Source organism: Epinephelus moara, chromosome 20, assembly GCF_006386435.1.
Source record: "Epinephelus moara isolate mb chromosome 20, YSFRI_EMoa_1.0, whole genome shotgun sequence".
Classification (NCBI taxonomy): domain Eukaryota; kingdom Metazoa; phylum Chordata; class Actinopteri; order Perciformes; family Serranidae; genus Epinephelus; species Epinephelus moara.
This window is the reverse complement of record NC_065525.1, coordinates 21,275,258-21,299,076: the sequence shown is the minus strand read 5'-3', so window position 1 is coordinate 21,299,076 and position 23,819 is coordinate 21,275,258. Positions and strand designations below refer to the sequence as shown.

Here is a 23,819-nt window from a genome sequence, read left to right as displayed (position 1 = left end):
CTAGGTCCACAAACAACATTCTGGTCTGTGTTTTAATAAATTTGTATAATTTAACAGGGTTTTAGCTGATAATTGGTGTGATCAAAGTAGTACCCCCCCCCCCCCCCCCCAAAAAAAAAAAATTAAAATAAGTTTACGTTTTCCAATTTTAATAACAGAAGTTTTAAACAGTATGTTTGAAATTTGAAATGGATGGTGCAATCAAAATAATAAATAAATACAATAAAAAGGCAGCTTTTATTTAAAGAAATAGATTATTTATTTTTGATTGTGTATAAAAATATATATATATATATACATACAACACACACACACACACACACACACACACACACACACACACAATTAAAACACAAAAAGGCAAGAAAATGAATAATGAAATGCAGTGCAGGGAGAGGCAAAAAACCCAGAGGGTTTATTTGAAGCCTCCACCAAATAAAATTTTTAAAGCTATAAAGAACTCAAAAGTATAGAAAGGCAAAGAACAATACATAAAATAATACAAGTGATAAATAACTACTAACAGCAAAATATGTATGTGGACAAACTTTACCTAATCAATATCTTACATGAACATATTCCAAAGAGATTATTATTAATTAATACTAATCAATTTAGAATATGCTTATCATAGTATTTAGAATCAGTGTTATCTGATACGACCCATAAATGGTTTGTGATTTGAATTCACAGGTGTTTTGACTGTAAGTACAGCCTACATAAATCTATTGTTGCAGGAAATTATACAAAATTGATATGATGAAGGTGCTTCAAAGGGATCCATGTATGTGTGTGTTGTGGTTATGAGGTCATTCTTCACTGGCGCAGGCGCTTTTGGAAAAACCCGTTTCTTCGTCAATATGTAGCAACTGCGCCGCTTGTTTGTAAGAGAGCCCTCAAATCGCAACTCTGATATTAACTGACTGGGTAGCTTATCTGCCTGACATTTAAGGATAGTGTACATGTATTCCCCTTTTTATATGGCAAGACGGATTAACGCTGTGAAGTCAATTTCAACGCCGATGGTCGTCAGTTGTGTTGTGGATACGATATTGAGGTAGGTCGCTATCTGCCACCCGGCACCGCTCTACGTTAGTTAGCTCGTGAGGGGCTACACTGCTAACGTAAGTGTTAGCAAAGCTAGATTCAACGAACTGCGGCAAGCGTAGCGTTGCTAAGCCGAAACAAACGTCATACAGAAGGTGTACCGCTTGGTCACGAATAGTTGCTGTTAACCACCTAGTAAATATCTAATTTTAAAGTGAGTAATAACAACAAACGAAGCGCTACAGCTGTAAGCGCGTCAGGTAACATTAAATTGAATGGTGACAGCCAGGAGGAGGTGGGTCTAGCTTCTTAGGCCAGCCTAGCTAACGTTAGCTAGCTAGGTAGCAGTGGCGCTATTTCTCAAAGCCTGGTAGATTTCCAACTGGCGTCATACCGGACGAACGTATCCGGTGTGTTAGCACAGCTTGTAATGTTAATGATTCAGGATGGAAACTGGCCCAGGATACGGTAAAGTTGTCAATATAGAGTAACATAAACGCTGGTGTTAATTGCTAACGGTTACAGATACGTTAAATATGGCGACACTAGCTAAGGGAAATAACTGTAACGTTAAGATGATATGCTAACAGCGGGGCGGAATACATTTTAAAAAGACGTGACGTGGAAATCATTCATCGTTGGTTAACGTTTCACTGGTTAAAGATTAGCTAACACCGGCTAACTAGCTCTGTGCTAGCGGTGCTTGCTAGCAAGCTAACAAAGAGCCGTTGCTCCTCCTTGCTTTGTATGCTCGATGTTGCCATTTCAAATGGCTGTGGTGTCACTTACAAGGCGGCGGAGAAGTAGGTACGTAGACAAGGCTTCCGTTAATTAATACACTAATTTAATAAAGTCGTGCCGTCGTATCTCTGTTTTATTGGGATGTTACTGCTGCTAACATTACCAGGTTTGGGTCTGACATTGTGCTTTGCTGCGCTGGTAATGGCTGCAGCCATGGCAGGTTATAGATGACTAATAAGTAATAAGATTGTCATTGCAAGTCTGCATATTTAGAAGGCCACTATAGACAAATTACAAAAATAGTCATGCCACATGGCACCAGTCTTTTGCATGTAACCTACAGTTTCGATATTGGTAGTTCATATTTGTGCAGCTCTAACGTTTAATGCTCAGAAGCGATTTTAACAATGAACTCACTATTAGTTGCTTAGACAGTATTCACTAACCCCATAAGTAGCATTATATGTGGTTTCCTGTTGTGGAGACTGAGGAATAATCAGCTGACAACTGTGCTCAATTAGTTACTTGTGGTCTTCAACAAATGTGAGGCATTGAGAGGTTAGTGTGTCATTCTGAATGGCTGTTGAACGCATTAGGCATTTGTGCCGCATTATGCACTTATAAAGGCTCATTTATATTGTCTACTTGATATGTATAAACACTTAATGCTTACTTACAGATTAATGGAATGGTATACCAAGTGTCCATAGCTGTAAAATACAGTAAAATTGCCTACTAGGACCTGCAATGAAGTAACTGTGAATGCAAGCATGGGCCTTTCATCGTTTGTCCTTGGGCAAGACAGCAAATCTTATCTTAATTTAAAGACAATTTTTTCCTTCAACGATCATTTGTGAATCACAAAATGGTGATTGAATACAGATGGTTCAGTGCAGTACAGTAGGCTGTGCACTGCATTAGATATGCAGTGTCTGCCAGCTGTCTTTCTGTTGACAGCAATGGTATTAAACTTCATGTATACTGTAAATTCTACTTGTGAGCACTTAGGCTTGTCTCTTACAGATCTCGTTGACAATTGACATAATGTTGGTTACATTTTGAAACGTGTTAGGCAGCTCTTTTTCTTTTTCTGTCTTGCAGAGAAACTGGACTGGAGCATATTCCGAGTGTCTGGCCTTCCTGCCTTTGCCTACAGTAGGAAGTTTGGTGCCTGTTTTGGGCCGTGCATGTTTGTTCCTCACCAGTGATTCCTTATGCTTGAGAGAAGCTGCACCTTGTGTCTTACAGGATGGATGGTGTGGACTTAAAGAGACTTGTTTGTCAACATCAGCACTCTGTGTTCTGCTGTGGTGTTCAGTCTTTTACCATTTACAAGAGAACACCTCCCATCCTACACCTCCCATCTCTGCACTATCTATATATAAAGACCGTCTTTGAGCAATAAAACAGTCAGCTGGAGATAGAAGTTGTAGGACTTTCTATCTTTTTTTTCTTTTTAAAGCACAGATCGATACTGCTTGTATAAGCCTATATGGCGGACATGGAAGTATCCTTATTTTAATTTTTCAGTCAGTGTACCCCCTTACTCCTAGTGTGGGTGGTGGGATGTCGGAAAAGCCAGACGACAAAATGGTGAAGTTCCTGGCTCCCCCTCAGAAGAGTGGAAATGGCCCCAGCTCTGGTTCAGATTCGATGGTGAGCGAGTGTCGGCCAACAGAAGTGCGACGCCGCCATCACACCATGGAACGTGATCGATGTAACCCTGAACACCGTTTCTTGCGTCGCAGTGTCATCAGTGATTCCAATGCTACAGCATTGGCCCTCCCTTTACCTAGCAAGATCCCCATCCCTGCACCTCAACGGGTTCAAGTACGAGAAGCCGTCCCCCAGCGGCAACAGGCTGCTGCTCCTCATTTGCCGCAGACAGAACTAAGTTTAGCTAAACATAAGTCCGCTGATAGTGGAAGAGGAAGACAAGAAGGACAAGAAATAGCCAAGGTGGATGTAGTGCCTTCAGAGCAGGAGCCTGCCATCGTCCCAGATACCTGTGATGGAGAGGTGGTGGTAGCAGCCCGCTCCATACCGAGTTTAGGAACAGAATTGCCTAGTCAAACAGAACCTGAAAGCACCACTGAGGTTAAGTCACATCAAGAAGAGGGGGAGGAAGAAGATAAGGATTCTGCCAAGGCAAGAGCAGAGGCAGAGCAGAGAGAAGCTGAGAAAAAGGTGCAAGAAGACATTGAAGAGGCAGAGACCAAAGCAGTGGGAACATCACCAGATGGGCGTTTCCTAAAGTTTGATATAGAAATCGGCCGTGGCTCCTTCAAGACTGTCTACAAGGGCTTGGACACTGAGACCACCGTGGAAGTGGCTTGGTGTGAGCTACAGGTATGAAATTGAGCTAATCATTATTCTTCCTGTTTTGCTTTTGCTATCACTTGTTTCTTTAATTGAGTCACCCTTAGTGTTGCATTCCTTCTGCAGGTGTCATCATCTCCTTTTGTTTAGGCCATTTGTTTTTATTGGGCCTAACCATGGTGGAGTAGAGCCAAAGCCATTTCCTTTCATACTGTTACCTGAGCGTCAGCCTCTGTCATTTCCGCTCTGAGAGACATGGCAGGCATTTCCCTTTTCATTGTTTAGTTTTGCATTTGTCAGCAAAGTATACCAAAAAATGTATTTAAAAAAAAAACCCTTTTTGGTAGTGGTAGGGATTGGTAGTGTGCAGAGTTGATGTAGTAATTTTCTTTATTCAGTGTTCACACTGGCAGAGGACATCACATACCATTTAAAAAAATATTGTTTAGAATTATCATAAGACAATAAAAGTAAAAAAAATAAAAAAAATTAATATCAGCAAAAGGTAGGATTAATTATTTAGGTTATTGAAGATTTGGCATATCTAAACTGCCATAAAAGTTAGCAAAAGAGGAAGTAAGTAAAGAGTAAGAATGGCTTTAGTGATTATATTTTCCTGGGCTAAATGTGGCAACAGTAATAGTAATTGACTTACAGTTTTTAAAAGCATGACTAAGTTTTTATCTTGTCTTTAAATATATCTGTAAGCCTAAATATACTTATTGAAACACTCTCATTGTTATATAAATGCAGAATCCCCACACTAAAGAATCCATTTTGCTTTTTAATCCACTTCTGCCCAATAGTTAGTGGTTTTCTTAAAAATACTTGTGAAAAAAATTGTCGCTGCGCTGTCTGTCCAGTTGAAGCAGCAACATGGCCCATAGCAAAGTTTGACCTCATTCACCACATGAATGTTTGCTTTTACTGTCACGCTTTCGCCCAGTCACGAGAGGCTGAGGCCTCACACAGCAGCACATACAACCGTAGCTACACATGCACACTGGTTTCAGAACAATGTGAAGATTACAGACACGTGCCCCTCCCCCCTCACACAGACCTAATCACGCGCATGCTCAGTGCATTCCTGCTCTGAATGCCTGTGTGAATGCAAAGTGGGTCACATTCCTGATAGAGGAATCTCCTGTGTGAAGTGCAGCGGCCTGCCAAGGCCTGCTCCTAAACTATCAGTCCACCCTCAGCTCTTTTAACTTTCTTACATTTTCCCATATTTTATGTTTTATAACCCCTTAAAAGTAAAACTCAATAAATATAGTATTATAGTATTAAATAATGGAGGTAGGAAGGCATACTTATAAGTTTAGTTACTTACTTTGTTAGTATACATTTGACTTCATCTATGGTAACTATACTATACTGTGCTGTGTGACATAGATGTGAGATGAATGCTGCACTTAAATGCTATTGATTGTGAAGTATTAAGGCTATAACTAATGATCTATGAACATAGCAAGTTATCAGATCCAGGATACTAAAGAGATTTATGATTTTCTGGTGATTGAGTAATGGATTGATTGACTGAACTTTGAGGGACTAATCCGCATGTTATGGGACAGAAAAAGATTCTTGCTGTCTCCTGTGAGTTTGTGTGAAACCAAAATGTAGCCCTGTCTTCGTCTTGTGGTTTGTAGGAAACAATTCACCCATATAGACAAGATGTAATTGCCTCTCTTTTTTTGCCCATTTAAATTTGATGTAGGATCTAGCTGGGTTTTTGTTGGTTACTACTTTTATTGGTGCAAAGAAGTGATTCGTAGAAACGTTTTACAGTTGAATGAGAAAACAGCTTTGTTTTATTCACGTGGGCAGTTCTGAAATATGAACATGTAACATGATACTCTCATTCCCCTTCCTTCCTCTCTCAACTCAAGAGTTTCAGTGTTAGAAACTGTTCAGCTATATATTAGAAGCTGAAATCCCCTCTCACATGGTTGTTAAAGCTGTCCCATGATCACTCAAGAGCTTGTCTTACTTTCCCCATACATCTTGAGGGACAGGCATAGTCGAATGTTATGTTACAATACATTGTATTTAGTAGGATGAATGTTTAGAGGGCATATTTAGTGGAGTGTAATGGCAAAATACATTTATTTTCTGTATTGTTTAGTGTCTTTTCAAACATTCATTTAATTACAGCCAATTTCTCTTAAGAGCTTTTAGCAGTAGCAGACATATAATGACCATTTTCTACTTTTCTTCCGGGGTTGCATGAAAAATTGAATTACCCTCCTAAAAAGCAAATTTCACCAGCACAAATTTTAAGAAAGTGAGGGTTCATCTGGTCGTGCTTATTGTTTTGTTTCCTGTTTATGCCAGAATCAGTGAGGCAGAAAGTAATCAGCCTCACCACTTGTTTGCTCACTGGGAATTTGGTGTCAGCTGGAAGCAACAGCCCGAACTTTGGCCTCCATGTTAATGAAACAAGTCGGACAGGTTTTCCTTCATAAGATCCCTTAATCTTACCTAAACATGTCAAAAATCCTGGAGCCACACTAGCAGTTCTGTAAGGCTTTAATGCTCTATATTACATGCCAGAAAACAACGAAAAATGGTTTGCTACTCTCAAATCTCTCCATTAGTAGGGTATATAATGTACAGTTTGACCTTAAGTGTGACACAAATGTGTTTTTACTTGATTTTTAATTTAGTACAATTATATGTCAGGTACCATCTATAAAAAACTATGTCAAACAAAGAGAAGAGATGCTTTAAGACCCTGGTTTTATGGAACTGAAATAACACTTTAATCTCAAAAGACAACACGAGACTTACTATTGTTTGTTTAAGAGGTGTGCTGTCATGACCTGAAGTTTTACACAAGTGGAAATTTAGTACCAAAAGTCATGACAAGCTCTTCAGTAGTCAGAAATCTCTCCCTTTGGTTCAGAGTGACACCAATGGACCAACAAATCCACTTTGCTTTCCCTCAAGTTACGCCTCAGTCATGGCTAGAAGCTTTAGTGTGTGAAGTTTAAATAAAATGCCCCTGGCTTATCCAGTCTGAGAGGCCATCTGTCCACAATCGTCTAAGAATTTCTAGGCGTCCACCCTTTTCACCCATCCATGAACCCACACATTTGTTTCAGATCTCACGTTGCAGGCATATCTGAACAATAAGTAGGTCACCACAGAGAGGAAGTTGAGGGAAAGAAAGGAATAAATCCAGGAACCTCCCCTTTCTTGCTCACCCTTCCATCCTCAACCATGTCATCTTCCTCTCGCTTCCTCCCCACCTCCTTCTTCTCCAGTCCTGGCAAAAGCCAGACATTGAAAGATGAGGAAGAAAAGTCACACATCCTTTAGAAGTTATGGAAGCTGCCCGTCCAGCTGGCTGATGGCATCCGCTGGGAGTGACGCTATGCACAAGTAGTCTAGCATAGTGACTCTCTCTGTAATTACTCCTCATGATTGCTAGTTTTTAAACTTACCATAAGATTTTAGATATTAATGGATCATATCTATTTTTTAGATACAAGAAATTACGGAAAAAGTATAACATTTTGTGAAGTGAAATTTCCTTATTGCGTTATCCGCATTCCTCTGAAACCAGTAAAGAACTTAACAGTAGCTAACCTGTTAGTGTCAAGCGGCAAAATTTAAACCATTTACTTATGTTAAGACAGATAATCTGCGCTGCAGTATTGTAAAGCATTGATAATACACTAGCTATGAGAGTGCAGTGATAATTGCCTTTGTCCCACGACAGCTGTATTTCTGTATGAGTTAACATTAGGGGCTGTGCACTTAGTCACAAATTCTTTAAGATCAGTTGCATATACAGTTTATTACACTAAAAGAACTCGAGTGTAATGAAGTGCATCAGCGAGGAGTGGCATGTCAATTCATAAAACAGCAGAATTGAATGTGGGCTTTGTGCATCACAGCACTTAAAATAGACCTGAAAGCATGCTTGACACGAGGTCCTTATTCCCTTCTGACTATAACTATGGAGGGTTATGACCTTTTAAAGAGGATGTCTTAAATTACTGACCCAGATTTTGAGAATGACAGTGTCATTTTTAACCTATATATGTTTGATCATTTAGTATTGTTGGTAAAATGTGTTTATTTCATAGGTTATTTGTGGGAAGTGGAAGTGACCACTGACTGCTTTGTCTGTATATTTCAAGACATGCTTGAAGGGTTGTCTAAATCTGATAAAGCTGTTTTTACTCGACACAGACCAGCAACACATGCCTGGTGTATAATTTATAGAAAGAAAGTCAACGGTTTTAAACAGCAGTGGTCAGAATTATTGTGGTTATTTTCTCTAATTACTCAGCCCTTTTTTAGATGTTGGGTTTTTATTTATTTGAGCAAAAATGTGCCTTGCCTGCAGCTACTAAACACGTTTCATACTTGACTTAAGCATTCATTGGCCAATAAAGTATTAGATGTTTTTCATAAACTATTAGATGTGGCTCAGAATTATATGGATTTTAGTGGTAATGCATGATATGAATGTTACGTTCTACATTATCTGTGGATTAACAAGTGATGCCAGGATTTTGCCTATTTATTCTAATGGAGTTGGTTGCCTGGCACATATGCCAAAAAAGTTTACTTCCATGTTTTCTTCTTCTTCTTTCGCTGACCCAGCCCACGAGTTCCTGCTTGGCTCATAGACTTTACATTGTGATGACTTCACAGATTTCTAAATCACTATTCTTGGCTTGATTAAAGTTTTACAAACATAAAATCACCATGGCTAAAAAAATGCAATAGAAAGATTCCTAATTCACTTTGTTTGCAGTTGAATTCGAATTAGATGAATAATCATACTGGCACATGTGAAATGACCTGGATGAATCATGTTGTCTTCTGCAGACAGTTTGAATGACAGTCACACGGTGATCTTCGGCTTCATTGCCATGTGTCACAGTGTCATGGGAGCACCAAAAACCTTTATTTACAGAGTCATACTGCTTTTAATGCAATAACTAAGTAGCATTTAGGGTGGAACTGTTTGACATGTCATTTTGGCTTTCAGGCCCATCAGCCGTGACCGAGATCCCAACCAATGTTACCCAGAGGGCATCATGTAGCCCTCAATGTCAGCCTCAGAGCAGACTTCAGAGCAGGGACCTGACAAAGCCAGCCCTTGGCATGATCACAGGCTTTTTTTTAAAGTCTATTTTTAGGATTGTTGAGTTATTTATGATGGCCTTTGCCTAGGAGCAGTATTTTCTGCTCTGCTTTGGTGATACTGTAGTTAACCAGCATTAGATGTGATTCACATTAGCTGGAAATACTTCAGGTCATGGAGTTGTTCTGATAGTGTTAGGGCGTGGCAGTTGTGGTTGAATATAAAACTAGCAGTTTTAATAGCAGTTTTTTTTTATGTTATACAACATGAAATGGCCAATGCCTTCAAAATCACATAAAAAAACATATAGCTTTTCAATGCTGTGAACCATGTTCCACTGTTTGGAAAAAAATGCCATATGGATACAGACCCTTATGCATTACTAAAGAGAAAACACCTTACAGGTCAAACAGAACCATCAGAAATTAATTTTGTTTGTTGTAAATAGTGTACTCACAATTGTTAGTTTGGATGATGTTAGTATCATTACAGCACAATTTGGCTTAAAGTAAGTAACGGATTGAACTGTTGCCCTGTCCTATCCTATATAACATCCTGTCTTGTATTGCTGGACTACATCTAGGTCTGGGCAATAAATCAAAGTTGATTCATTGCTGAACTGAAGCAGTGAGATCATGGTTTCCGATAAGTGTTATGCTGACTTTGCAGGGATGGTCCAAATCAAAGTGTTGACTAATCTGATTTTAACAAGTGTTTAAAATGAATTTCAGTATTGTTCACCGTCCTCATGTAACTTGTGTGTGTGCATATTATATTATTCACACCCACACATTTGCACTACTGTATCTACCCATGCACTCTATCTCTTGTTTTATCATACTCAGAGACTCCATAAGGACAGTTTCTCTCAGCTGAGAGTTATTATATTGCAGGAAGCGGTGGCAACACAGCTATTTAGTGAGCTGACTCATGCCCACTCTGTCAGATGCTGCTGTGATTCAGCTGCAGCTGCTGTTGCCCTCTGAGTGTCTGGCAGGTTAAGTCTCGAATTTATAGACATTTAAAGCCTCTCCCTGAAAATGGTACAAAGACCTTGGTGATACTGTTAACTATAGGAAAATATGTATACATAATCTGTGAAAGAAACTTCAAGAATTTGATCTAAGGTTTTGAAGTAATGATTTAAAGCCTGATAATCGGGTTTTACAAGTTCATACGTCTTTGGGAGTTTCTCAAGCCAGGCGATTAAGTTCAAAGGTGGGTGTGTGTGTAAGTGGTGCTGAGGTGGGACAAGTTAGCCACGTCAACCTCAGTGATAGGCAGAGACACCTTTCAATCGAACAAACGTGCCTGAAACATTATTTTTCCTTTTGCCTTTGTTGAAAATCTGATGGAGATGAACCACAGTAACGAAAGAAAGGGAGATAATATGCAAGAAAGGGCTCTGAAGTGAAACCATGGCACCAAGGCTGCAATCTGAACAACAAACCTTTGGCCTGCAAAGACACTTAGACGTTTTTAAAAAATCTCAGTATCTTAGGATCTATCTAACCGAACCGTATTTGTCAAATTTGCTCCCAGAATACACATTGGAAGATGTGATGTTGAATATTAGATATTGCAGCATAATCTGAAAATATGCATAGACTTCTGATATTTTTTTACCGCCATCTTCTGTGGCCATTGCCATTTGGTCAGCACACGTGTGAAATGACTGTCCTGCTTTCTTCATCTCTTCAACTATTAAGTTAAATCTAAATCTTTTATTTGTTAAAGATGAGTAAATTAAAGTGACGTAATTTAAATGTTATGTAGCCTTAGTAGTGATGAGATAAAGCATTTCTGTTTGTTTCCCTTCCATTGTTCATTGAGTGGTGAATATTTGGCTTCCCTGATCAAGATTTGTGGATGTACCAGAGACTACCAGGAACCGTTCCAAGTGACATTAGCAGCAGGACACGGCACAGGCCAAAGAACTCTTTCAAGTGACAGTGCAAAGAAGTGTGATGTGTGTCTTATAACTGTGAGACTGTAAATTCGGGGAGGGTTTTTATAGGCCCTGGGTCTTGCATAATTTTAAGTGGTAAGGAAGCTATGTAATTAGTTCATCCAAGCTTACGCTGAGTAAGTCTTGGAAAATGTTAGGAGGGTAGGGGTGTTGGGGTGTGTGTAGGATTTTTTTTTTCAACCTCTTTGCATAAGTTGAAGTAGATATCAGTTTAGCAGGGTGTTTTATCTCATACAGGGAGTACAGTTTTGAACGAGTCTGGACTTGTTCATTTGTTTTAATGAGTCATTAGGGTAGCAACGATATGAGATTTTCATGGTATGATAACCATCTCAAAATATTTCGCTGTTTCATGGTATCACAGTTTTATAGAATTAATATTATCAATCCAATGGAAGTATGTGCAAAAAGTCTTCCTTTTGAAAATGACTAAAATACAGGGGAAATTCTCTGACTAGTTGCATTTTTTCCCCCAATATCATATATAAGCAAATGTACTCAGTATGATAACTGTCAATTTTCATATCACAGCATACCTTGAAACCGGTATACCGCTGCAACCCTAGTCATCAATATGGAAATGTGCCTACAGTGGAATAGCTTTCAGTAGTATGTTAGTTGGGTATCTGTGGGGGTTGGTGTGCTGCAGACCCTAGGCTGTGAACTCTGAGGCTGTGAATGCTGCCATGGATGTTTTGCATGACGCAGATAGAGAGGGGAACCACTGCCCCAATAGATAATACTCTGGAAAGTAGGTCAGTTGGTCCAACTGTATGGTGGAGCCTCCATTACTCGCCCATCTTTCTCCACCTTCTGTTTCCTGACATTTCTCTCTGATTCGGTGTCCTCCCTTGCCTCTAATTGTTTACATATGTTTCACTTTAACTTCTCGTTTCCATCTGCTCTGTGTGCCCCCAGACACTGAAAACATTCAACCTCAAACCTCCAAAATACCCCCCACAAAGTTTCAGTTATGTTTTTCTTTCAGCGATATCAGTCACTTGAGGGTTTTCTGTCTTTTGCTGACACACAAAGTTAAATCCTCCACTCACAAATGGGCTGAATTTCCTGGACAGCCTGGCCTATGGCCAGGTCCCTGGGGGTTTCAAGGGAGGTCTTTGGCTGCATGGTTTCACTGGGCTTGTCTAACTGGTATGGGCTTGCTGCTCCATAGTCATGCATGCTGCAAATGTAGGTCATGCCAGGAGTTACTTATGAAACTTGAGAGGGGCGGTTTTACGCATTTCACATTTTTTGTTAATATGCAAACCCTGCGAAACACGTTATTGCCAATCCTTATTCACGCATCAGTCACTTTATGGTATGTTGAATCCTATTGGGCAAACAGTGCTATCAGCTTTTCAAACACTGTGCTATGATTCACTGACAAACCCATCAGCTGCCAGACATATGTTTGCTCTTATCATCTATAGCTTTGTTCAGAATACAGGCCACTGTGAGCACAATATTAACCCCATACTGGATACAGTTGGTGTCTGAAGGGCAGGGCAATACAGCATTGATAATATTTATTATAATCTATCATTCTTGGTATTGAATGATACACAGTTTTGTCTGAATTAACAGTACGAACCAAGCCAAAATCCCAATTTAAAAGAAAAAAGCACACATTATATTGTTGTGATATACATTTTCTGAAACACTAAAACAGGAGGATCTTAATGTGATATAATGTATATTCATATGGTCTTCTGGTTATGGTGATGATTTATTTGTTGTTAATTCTTCCACAAGGCCTACTTAAACCTACTTCAAAGTTGTGTGCGCTCGTTGAGATGAGCATATCTTGTGTTGTATAGTGAAAAGGTTTATAAAGGGGACAGATTTGAGTCGGTCTAACAAGCTTGATTTATTGTCTATTTGTTTGAGATTATAGTTGACGCTGTACTGATCTTCTCTAATTCTCAGTCATGCTGTGGCTCTTTTCTCATTTTGGTTTCTTGGAATCTAGGACAAAGCTAGACACATTTCATTTGGTTCACAGTAGGCTACCAGAGAAAACAGGGCCATATCCTTTTGCCCCCAACTGTATGTATTTGTACTTGTGCCAGAGTATACGTGCAATTCTGGGCATGTAGAAGGAAATGTAAACTTGCACCACCTTTCAGTTCAACTTTCAAAGGCTTTTTATTTAGTTTGAATCCTTTAGATTTCCTGTTTCTTCACTGCTCAAACATGAAGTATCAAGTTTATTGTAAAATGTTTTCTGATGACTGGGCACATTGATGTGCTTCCTGGGTTAGGATTAGAAATAAATCTGTACTTGGCATTTGTATTAATAGTCCTCATTATGCCAGATATTTTCACATTGTTGTTTTTGTCACTAATGTATTGTTAAAAAAATTCATCGGCCCAAATTAATCTGTATATATCTATAAATAGTGCTGTCCTCATGATGTGTGAAATCTTTAAATATTTCCTTTCTTCTTCTGCAGGATCGTAAGCTGTCGAAAACAGAGAGGCAGCGCTTTAAGGAGGAAGCAGGGATGCTAAAGGGACTACAGCATCCCAACATTGTCCGCTTTTACGACTCCTGGGAGGGACCCTCCAAAGGCAGGAAGTGCATTGTACTGGTCACTGAACTCATGACTTCTGGCACACTCAAAACGTAAGTCTCAAATGTGCTGGAGTTGACAAACACACTAACCCAGAACTCATAGATACTTTGTACACAACACATGTCTGTGATATTTCATAAAAAGGATTATATTGACTCTTGATTTTAAATATTCTGACCATTTGTCTCATAAGTTAATTAAAATATAATGTAAATGCAAACTTGAGTTTGGTACTTTTATTAAGAAGTGAACAAGAACATCCAACATTTTGTAGCATTATTAGTTTCGTGCTCTTGAGAGGTTGTGTGAACATTGTGATCTCTTTTCTTGTAGATATCTGAAGAGGTTCAAGGTGATGAAAATTAAAGTGCTGCGCAGCTGGTGTAGACAAATCCTCAAGGGGCTCCACTTCCTTCATACTCGGGCTCCCCCCATCATCCATAGGGACCTTAAGTGCGACAATATTTTCATCACAGGCCCAACAGGATCTGTCAAGATTGGAGACTTGGGACTGGCCACACTCAAGCGCGCATCATTTGCGAAGAGTGTTATAGGTACGACTCCAAAGTCATTTCTACCTTCTGGTCCCTGTCCTGCTGTGGGGCAGTGTCTTTTCTGAGGTCGTATTGTATTTGTATGGAACATGATGGTGTTTAAAGAGGGTACTTTCCTTTGGCTTGTTTTTCTGACGATGTGGTTCAAAAACAGACCACAGCGTTTCAGCTGTCTCTCAAACCACAGCTCAAATGGAGGCCAAATACTGTGGTAATCTTACAGATAACCACAAGGCTTTCTCTCTTTGCACTCGCACAGTGACTCTATCAAGTTTGGTCATTGTACAGATCATTTCTGTTCTATGTTTCTCCAAAAAAAAGAGAGGGTTTTTTTTCCAGGCACCTACTGAATGTAAGTAGCGCCTAACGTTTCTCATACTATTAAATATTAATATCATTATTATAATAGTTGTCATGCCTTCTTGCAGGCTAACCTGGCCATGGCTTAAGGTATGGCCTTTGCTTCTGTCTTAGACTGGTCTTTGTTCTGTGGTTTGGAAATATGTGGTCTGTTTGCCAGATATACCTATGATGTTTAACATCTCTTTCTATGGGTTTGCCTCAACAGGTTTTTTTTTTTTTTCTAGTGTTTGTCTCTTACTGTCTTTTAAAATATTGCAGGGCCGCAGAATCTTTTTGATCCATCTTTGTGTCCTGGGAGCTCTCCCCACTTTCTCTCTGTCAGCCTTTTGCCTTTGTTTTTTGTTTGTTTTATTGATTTTATTTTTTTTTACTTTCACATTCTTGGGTATGTTTTTAAAATGTAGGCTCTAGCCTCAGCTGTGCCCCATTCTGCTGTTTGGAATGAATAGGGTACTGCTGGTCATTGAGTAAGTATGAACTTTTATGGGCTGGCCTGGTAAGTGTGACAGTGTGCTGTAACACACATCAATATCAAAAACAATTACATCCAAATAACCAGTTTTTCTGTGTAAGACCTGAGATTTAAAGTAAAATGATCAATTAAAAGAGCAAGGCCGATGTGCAAAGACACACTGCTGAGCACAGCAACTAGCTATGGGATCTGCTTCTCTCAGCCTTGACCATAACAGTTTCCTCCTGCAGGTCAAGAGGAGATGGTAAGTCAGACTTCGAAAGGTGAGTGTACTATAAAAACAATGTGGTATTAAGGTAAGGTCTTGACAAAAGTTCCATAGCTAGTCATATTTCTCCTGCAGGGATCATTAGCATCCCTTTGAACAAATTACACAGTATTCTGGCCTGCGTATTATTCTTTTGAACATTGCAAATAACATTCATTTCGGCAACAAGTGTGTTCTGCACATTGGCTACCTCAGTCACAATCTTATATCCCAACATGTTAAGGTCTTACACAGACAAACACGTGCTTTCTTCTCTGCAGTCTAACTGAGCCCAGCTTCTCCCTCCTTTTTTGTTTTCTGTCTCTTTTTTGCTTTCCTCCCCCTTTTTCTTTTTTTTCTCTCTCTCTCTATTCCAACTTTCACCTCACAGGTTCTACCCCCAGGAGACGTCAACAGGCTCCACTCATCCTCCTCTACCTCAACCCCTCACGGGTTAGAGGAGCAGAGGGGCAATGGGTTGTGAGAAGCCCACTCAATCAGTAAGGGAGTTCGAGAGTTCTGAATAGTTGTTTTGATTTAAGGTACCCCTGAGTTCATGGCGCCTGAGATGTATGAGGAGAAGTACGACGAGTCAGTGGATGTGTATGCCTTTGGAATGTGCATGCTGGAGATGGCCACCTCAGAGTACCCTTACTCAGAGTGCCAGAATGCTGCACAGATCTACCGCAGAGTCACTAGCGTAAGTCTTCTTTTTGACCCTTAATGTCACCCCTCTGCCCTGCCTTCACCTCTTCCTATGTGCCAAGAAGGCTAGTGTCCCATTCTGGAATGATTTTATATTGCTGCTGACAGCTCTTTATCAAGCTTACTTCACGTTTTCTATCTCCTACTATTTTATTTCACCTCACAAGATAAGTGTGTTACTGTATCTCCCAGATTAGTTCCTGTTGCCGTTTTTAAAGAACCCACAAACCTAGTAGACGTCCAAGAAAAACATGCCATTTAACAAGCACTTTTTGCTTCACCTCACACAGGATTTCTTTGTCGTTCCTTTTGAATTATGGTATATGTGGGTTAGGCACGTAGACCTGAGGCGTGGATGAATGAAAAGACACTGAACAAGCACAGTCCTGCTGTTTTCGTAATGGCTAATGGTTCAGTCTTGTGACACTGCCAGAAGGGCAGTAACTGTCATAGGAAAAAACACATAGTTGTAGACTTATTGGTGTCTTAGTCACTGATATGATTCATACACTTGCAATCACAAGGGTCTCATAGATAAAGAGGTTGTTCCTAGAGTGTCTACAGAATTGGCCTTGAAATCCATATCAATACCCTCAGTTTATCATTAACTGAAAAGTACAAATACTGATGTCACTGCCACATCACTCAACAGAGGATTTTTCTGTTTACCCCACTGATAAGTATTGAGTTTTTTGGCTCTCTTTAGCCACAAATAGCTCATACTGCAGAGCAGCAAACACAGTTGAGAAACAAAGTGTTATTGTATCGTTGAGCCTACATTTGGGTAGTGTCACATGCTTTGGTTTTACAGTAGTATTCCTTGGGGATATGGGCTGTTGTTCTTCCTGTTCTGTCATTCAGCTCAGCTGTTTAGCCAGTCCTCCATTTTCTTGTAGCACCATACAGTTTCCTGTTGCTTTTGGCTCATTTCATCGTCTCTCATCTCCTCTACTGACTTATGTCCTCCCTTTCCAATCACTTCACATCCTGCAATTTTTATATGACACCCAGTTGAAAGTATGCCATCCTTAAGATATTATATAGAGGTGCTGTATGTAACTCTGGAGAGAGATGGTTGATTGTTGTGTCTTATTCCCCGGTTGGGGTTGGTAGTCAGACCGAGCTATCAACCCTAAGTGTCTGTATTTGACGATCTGGGAATAAGAAACATCTTTCCCCAGAGTTACATAAAGCACTTTTAACATTAACATAGTGTCCTAAAGGAAACCCCTTCCACTTCATGCTGTGGCTTTTGATATTCATTCTGAAACACAATTGAAAGAGGAAGTTAGTTTAAAGTTCCCAGTCATCTGGCATACATGAAATGTCTCTATGGTTCTGAAAAAGACAACAAGGTAATAAGAAAAGGTCAAATGTGAAGAAGACCCATTCTCATTCAGGGTTCTCTGTTTCCTGTAGGGGGTGAAGCCGGGCAGCTTCGACAAGGTGGCCATTCCTGAAGTGAAGGAGATCATCGAGGGTTGCATTCGCCAGAACAAGGACGAGAGGTCCCTAACTTAACAGCCCATTTAACAGTTTAAGCGTTGTCCAGCTCTCCAGGAAAACATACATTTGCTCACAGCATGTCTCCCTCTATTTAGGTACTCGATCAAGGACCTGCTGAACCATGCCTTCTTCCAGGAGGACACAGGGGTGCGTGTGGAGTTGGCAGAGGAGGACGATGGAGAGATGGAGGCTATTAAGCTGTGGCTGAGAATTGAAGATGTAAAGAAACTCAAGGGGAAGTACAAAGACAACGAAGCTATTGAGTTTTCTTTTGACCTCAACAAAGACGTCCCAGATGATGTGGCTCAGGAAATGGTGAATTTAACTTTTAATAGTTTAATCAGGCTTTTAAAAAATGCAACAGCTCATGAATACTGTCACTATTACAGACTGTATGACCAGTGAAATGTTCATTGCTGAATTGTATGTCATGTCTTTGTGCTGTAGGTTGAGTCTGGTTATGTGTGCGATGGTGACCACAAGACCATTGCGAAGGCCATAAAGGACAGGGTGTCTCTAATCAGCCGCAAGAGAGCACAGCGGCAGCAGGTGTGTCCATGCTCACCTTATTGCATCTTATATCACTTAATGTTTATAATTTCCTTAAATGCTTTGCTTGAATTCTTATTTCAGTCATGTTTGTACCTGAGCTCTGATGTTTAGATGTCAATCAGAGCTCACTGAGGGATTTTAATACATTTGCTGCTGTCTGCCTTGAAGGTCAGAGAAGATCTGGAGAAAAGAAGAATAGAAGAAGAACAGCAGAGTCGGTCACTACCAGCACAGCAACCAGGCCAACAGTCAAGCACGGAGGTGCCTCAGTCCCAGCCAGTGCCACAGCCTGGTCCTTATGTCCCTCCACAACCAAACCAACACAGCACACAGATGTCTGCCCAACCTGCATCTCAGCAGAGCCACCAGAGCTCTAACTATAACACTCCTCAGTCAACCCAACTGACAAGCATGGCACAGGGGGTGCCTTACATCCCCCAGTCAACTGGGCAAGTCCCACTTCCAGTTCAGGGTCAGAGTGTGGCCCCCACCCAGCCAGAGCCAGAGGTGCCAGAGGCTGACCAACACCAACAACTACAGCACACTGGAGGAGGTGAGGAATACACTTACGTGAGCGCATGTAGAGTATTTTCATTAATTAAAGGCAGGCAAATTTATTTTCTGAAGCTGCTGACATAACGTAGCTCTTATATTTGTCAACATGTGACGTTATGTTTACCATCACATACGTTTCTCCATTTTCCCCTTGCATTCTGTCTCTCATTATGTTTGAATAGAGTTTGAATCTGATATGTTTGAAAAACGTTGGACAAGTAGGGATAATAGAGTAAAAAATACTATCAATCCTTCAGAAGTCATGGAATAGTATTGAAATTTTATCCATTAAAATGTGTAGGAACCCTGACCTTCTTGTCCACCTCTTACAGCCACTCACATGGGAGACAGAGTACCTGGTTCCACCATCCCTCCTGAGGTCCAGCCCTCTCAGTCTGGAATACCCTACAGCTCCCCTCCCAGTCAGCACCTTCAGCCCCAGGTGTCATGCCCACAGACACAAAACGACCAAACGCAGCAGCAGTTGACAGTGGTGAGTCATGTTAAAAATAGGACATAATCTTGTGTGTAGAAGAGAAATGAATGATTCTCCTTTGGTATGTGCATCTAAGAATTAAGTATGCATAAAGGTCCAGTGTGTAGGAAATAGGGGGATGTTTAGCAGAAATGGAATAGATAACAATAAGCATGTTGTCTTTAGTGTATGATCACCTGAAAATAAGAATTGTTGTGTTTTTGTTACCTTAGATTGAGCCGTTGATATCTACATAGGGTGCAGGTCTTCGTCCACAGAATCAGCCATGTTGCATCACCATGTTCCTACAGTATCCCAGCACAGAAAACTCTGACTCTAGATGGGGTCATTCACAGCCGTTTTTGTGTTGTTCACAGTTGTTATCAGCCCTGGCAACGAGCTGAATAAAGCAGTTTCACATTTTTTTTAATGTGAAACTGCTTTATTCAGCGTTTTTACTGGTTTAAGGTTTGTTTTGGAGAGGAAGAGACCTCTGCGTATAATTCAGCTGTCAGTAAAAACCTCCTGAACAAAGAACACTGAACAAATCTTAAGCGGGAGTTCACACTTGGCATATGGGCAGAGTTTCAGCTGGTTGCAATTTGCAGTCTTCACCACTAGATGCCACAAAATCCTGTGAATCCTAAACACTGCTCCTTTAAATCAAGTTTTTAAAATAACAGACCTTGTTTCTATTGATTTATTATACCTCTGCACAAAACATGTGCCCCTTGAGATATATGTCTTAAGGATTTTAACCCTCTACCTGCTAACTTTCTTATTGACTCATTTTCACCACGTTGTTATTTTTTTTTTTTACCGGTTGATTAGGTTCAGCCCCAGCCTGAAGTTGTTCCGGTTGCACCTAGCGGCCAGTCTGCTCCAGTGGCACCTCCACAGGTATATGTTATGCTGCATGTCCTTATGTCTTTGAAGCGTAACTTCACACCAACTGAAAAGCTTTGTTTCACTGACCCCTGGTTACAACTTTCAAATCAGTTGCACCTAAACAACAAACCTAACAGTAAACGTCAGGTGGTACTGAACACACCCTGAGTACACTTCTGTATCACTGCAGCAAATGTGAACTTCAACCAGTCAAGGTCAGCAAAAACACGATTTTCAGAGGGTGTTAAGTTAACCTTATGGAGTTCTACTCTCTGCCTCAGGCAGCTGTGTTGACAGCAGCTCAGTTTTCCGAATCCAGAGTTTTCCAGTCTCCTCTGTTATATTTTCCTTAGTTTTCTTTTCATTCTCAACTTTCCTACTCTTACCCTGTGTTATGTTTTGTTTCTTATAGTACGGAGTTTACTACCAACCATCGCTTCCCCCTCAGGTAGATAAAATGTCCCATTTTCCTGTTACCGCTTGTAAATACACCCAAAACCTTTCTTGGAAACAAAATAAATGTATTTTCCATATTTTCACAGATGTTTGGTAAATTTGTACTTAGTTATAGTGGGCGTATAAAAAAGGAGTTTGTGGTATCCAGACAAAAATATTGCATCCAGTACTTTTTAAAACCTTGCACATGCTGTATGTATTGACATGCAATGAACATGTCTCTAAAATACACTGCAGAGTTGACATTAAAAATTCACAGGTGAATAGTTTGACATGCCACACTGTCAAAGAGATAAATGAGTTGTGCAGTTATGTTGTCCAACAGGTGAGTGTGTGTGGGTTTGGAATAGAGCCAAAGTAAATCTCTGAAAGATTTAGATTAAGAGATTTTCTGGTTTTTAGGAAGTCACCCAGATGTTTCTATGAATGCGTTAGCTTTTATTCCAACCTCAGATCTCTGGTTTTATTCTTGCTTCCCGTTCTTGATCCCTTCCGTTCATACAGATTCCCAATCAGCAAGTGATGATACCCCCGTCCTCTCAGTCATCTCCCCCTCAACAGCAGCAGCAACCAGAGAGCAGCACCACTCTTCAGAGCTCCACTGTACCACAGGCGCAGACTGGAGCTCAGCAGCTACAGGTACACACACACACACACACACACACACACACACACACACACACACCTCTCCTGCTCCTACTTAACATCCACATTTATTTGATCTTGCTTTAGGATGTACACTGACATATTGCTTCACCATACTATAGTATGGATTTCATGCTGTCCATTTTTGTGTTTTGTGCATTTTTCTAAATCTTTATTTTCTTTTGTGTGGACACACATCTCTCATTACTATGGCTGTCCCCTTTTTTCTTCCACTCTCCCCCTTTGCATGCTGCTCATTCCTGCATGACTCTCAGTCTTGGGCCAATGATCCAAGTCCTATCCTGTCACCTCCTCTCAACGCAGAGCACCTATACTTCCTGTATCAGGCCTCGTGCCTTTCTGTTCTGCAGGTACTCAACAGAGCTCAAAACAAAGTCATGTGGGTGGGTGTATGTGGGTCAGGTGTGAAGCATTTGGTCCACACCTCCTTACATGCTTCCTGTTGGTGGAAGTGTGTACATTTGTCTTAAAAAAATGTTTTTTGGGCACATATTTTAGATATTTTTTAATGGGTTTATATTTAAAAAAAAATTAAAACAGTCCTTCATGTAAATTGTATCATAGAGCACCAATGAACATATGATTAACATTAGGAGGGCAGTTCTTATCAAGCTCCAGACGTTTTTTTCACTCACATTTACCAGACCACAACCAAAATAGCTACTAAGGTGTGAGACAGTAGAGCAGTGTGTTGGGTTTCATATTTCATATTCGTCTGTTTTACTTGCAGCTTAAAATCCTTCATGAAAACATTACCCTCAATAGATCTGTTCACATGTAATAAATATGACATTTTATCACAGTTACAAAAGTCACAGTATTGTAACTGCCTAAAGGACCGGAACTGAAATTTGATACCCTGTTTAAGCATTTCTAATATCCATTTATGCACAGCAGAGAAAAAAATGAAATGAAAACTTACACTCTGAGCTGAATAATGGTGTCGCTTGTTGTACCCAGATACAAGTCTCACCAGGTTAAAGAGCTCCATCTGGTGGATGATCTGCTTTAAATCATTCCTTTCATGTATAAAAGTTGGCCAACAAAAATGACCAAAATAGAATTGAATAACTGAGTGGGAATGACAACAGGAGTCTCCTTTTTGAAGTTTTCTTTTAAATTAAGTGGTTGATTTATGGTAGTTTTCTCTGTCTCAGGCCCCTGTGAGTGTTCCTCAGTCGTCATCAGTGGAGCAGCCTGGATCGTCTGCTCTGGTGCCACCAACTGTAGAAAGGTGAGAAGACTGTTATTCTAAGAAAAAGCAGGTTTCACCAGCATTGCACAATGGGCCTCATGCAACAGCAGTCTCTCAAATGTCTCTTATAGTTCCTCTTAATTTCCTGTTAAGAGAAAAAAATGAGAGAAATTAAATCCAAATGTACCAAAACGCTAAAAACCATCCAAATCTGCTCATACCCAGATGCTGAGTGATGAATCCTACTTGATCATAAGACACCTATGAACATAGGCAACGCCCCTAAACACTATGTAAGGGCAGGTGTTGATGTGTGGTGTGCAGATACTCTGGCACATGCCTAAGAATTGGGGAAATGCCACCAATAAAGGCTGTAAGAAGTGGAACTTTTTTTTTTTTTTTTTGGTTAGTGACATGACTGGCGTTACGGGATAACTAAAAAAATGCCAGTGGCAAAAATACATGTGATGCTGTAAATGCCATGTCAGCAGCAGTGGTAGAGGAAGTATTCAGATCCTTTACTAAAGTATAGGAACTAATATCACACTGTAAAAATACTGTGTTACTAGTTTAAAAAAAATCAATTTAAACAGTCAAAATAATCTTAAGCTAACTAGTGATTAGTGAAGTAACAAGTGCAATATTTCCCTCTGAAGTGTTGTGGAGTAGAAGTTGAAAGTGTCATGAGATCAATATACTGAAGTAAAGTAAAAGTACCTCAAATTATGTAAAAGTTATGTTTCTCAAATAAAACTTGTGTTTTCTTGTATTGGACAAACGCTCTTAACAACTCATGAAATCTTCTCTTACCTAAGAGAAGAGCAAAAATGAGAAGACATTGATGAATCTCACAAGTCAGTGGGTACCTACAAAATAAGAGCAAATCGTGGGCACAAACAAAAATAAGAGGAAATTTGTTCGTATGCTTCCTGGATGTGGCCCGATGTGTCCGATCTCTCTGTCATGGGTCCATTTCTCTTTCAGCTGCCTGTCAGACGCAGCTTCAGGTCTCAGTGACGGTAACGATGGAAGTTCTACATCAGGAGGTCGCCATGAGGGCCGCTCACTGAAACGTCACCAGCGGCGATCTGTACGCAGCCGCTCCCGCCATGAGAAGACTGCAAAGGCCAAGCTAAATGTTCTCAGTGTATGTATTTTACCTGATCGGTTCATTCATATTTTGTCCTACACTCTTTGTCTTGAAACACTTTTAACCTGAATGAATGTTTTGCAGATCTCTAATGTGGGAGACAGAGTAGCAGAGTGTCAGCTGGAAACACACAACAGGAAGATGGTGACCTTCAGATTTGACCTTGATGGCGATAATCCGGAGGAGATTGCAAAGATCATGGTAGTGGTGGTTTTATAGCTTTTGCCTCTAAACATGTAGAAAGTATTAACTGTCTAATGGTTGTTTGTTGAA

General features: G+C 40.2%; 1 protein-coding gene across 4 annotated transcripts in view; it reads left to right on the top strand.

The window, feature by feature from the left end:
* Window positions 1-841: 841 nt before the first annotated feature.
* LOC126407645 (serine/threonine-protein kinase WNK1-like) overlaps window positions 842-23,819 on the top strand; it is a 30,789-nt gene continuing 7,811 nt past the window's right edge. Inside the window, exons 1-17 of one of the 4 annotated variants that reach the window (XM_050072723.1) lie at window positions 842-1,057; window positions 2,890-4,137; window positions 13,640-13,812; window positions 14,096-14,316; window positions 15,941-16,098; window positions 17,523-17,611; window positions 17,705-17,924; window positions 18,057-18,158; window positions 18,330-18,714; window positions 19,049-19,209; window positions 20,023-20,091; window positions 20,492-20,527; window positions 21,040-21,174; window positions 21,456-21,551; window positions 22,359-22,435; window positions 23,381-23,543; window positions 23,631-23,747. In XM_050072723.1, coding sequence (XP_049928680.1) covers window positions 3,355-4,137; window positions 13,640-13,812; window positions 14,096-14,316; window positions 15,941-16,098; window positions 17,523-17,611; window positions 17,705-17,924; window positions 18,057-18,158; window positions 18,330-18,714; window positions 19,049-19,209; window positions 20,023-20,091; window positions 20,492-20,527; window positions 21,040-21,174; window positions 21,456-21,551; window positions 22,359-22,435; window positions 23,381-23,543; window positions 23,631-23,747 — 2,985 coding nt within the window. In that variant the 5' untranslated portion in view covers window positions 842-1,057; window positions 2,890-3,354. Of the gene's footprint in view, window positions 1,058-1,121; window positions 1,516-1,540; window positions 1,855-2,889; window positions 4,138-13,639; window positions 13,813-14,095; window positions 14,317-15,940; window positions 16,099-17,522; window positions 17,612-17,704; window positions 17,925-18,056; window positions 18,159-18,329; window positions 18,715-19,048; window positions 19,210-20,022; window positions 20,092-20,491; window positions 20,528-21,039; window positions 21,175-21,455; window positions 21,552-22,358; window positions 22,436-23,380; window positions 23,544-23,630; window positions 23,748-23,819 lie in introns of those variants that run through there. The other 3 variants (XM_050072725.1, XM_050072724.1, XM_050072726.1) reach the window with 3 other exon arrangements.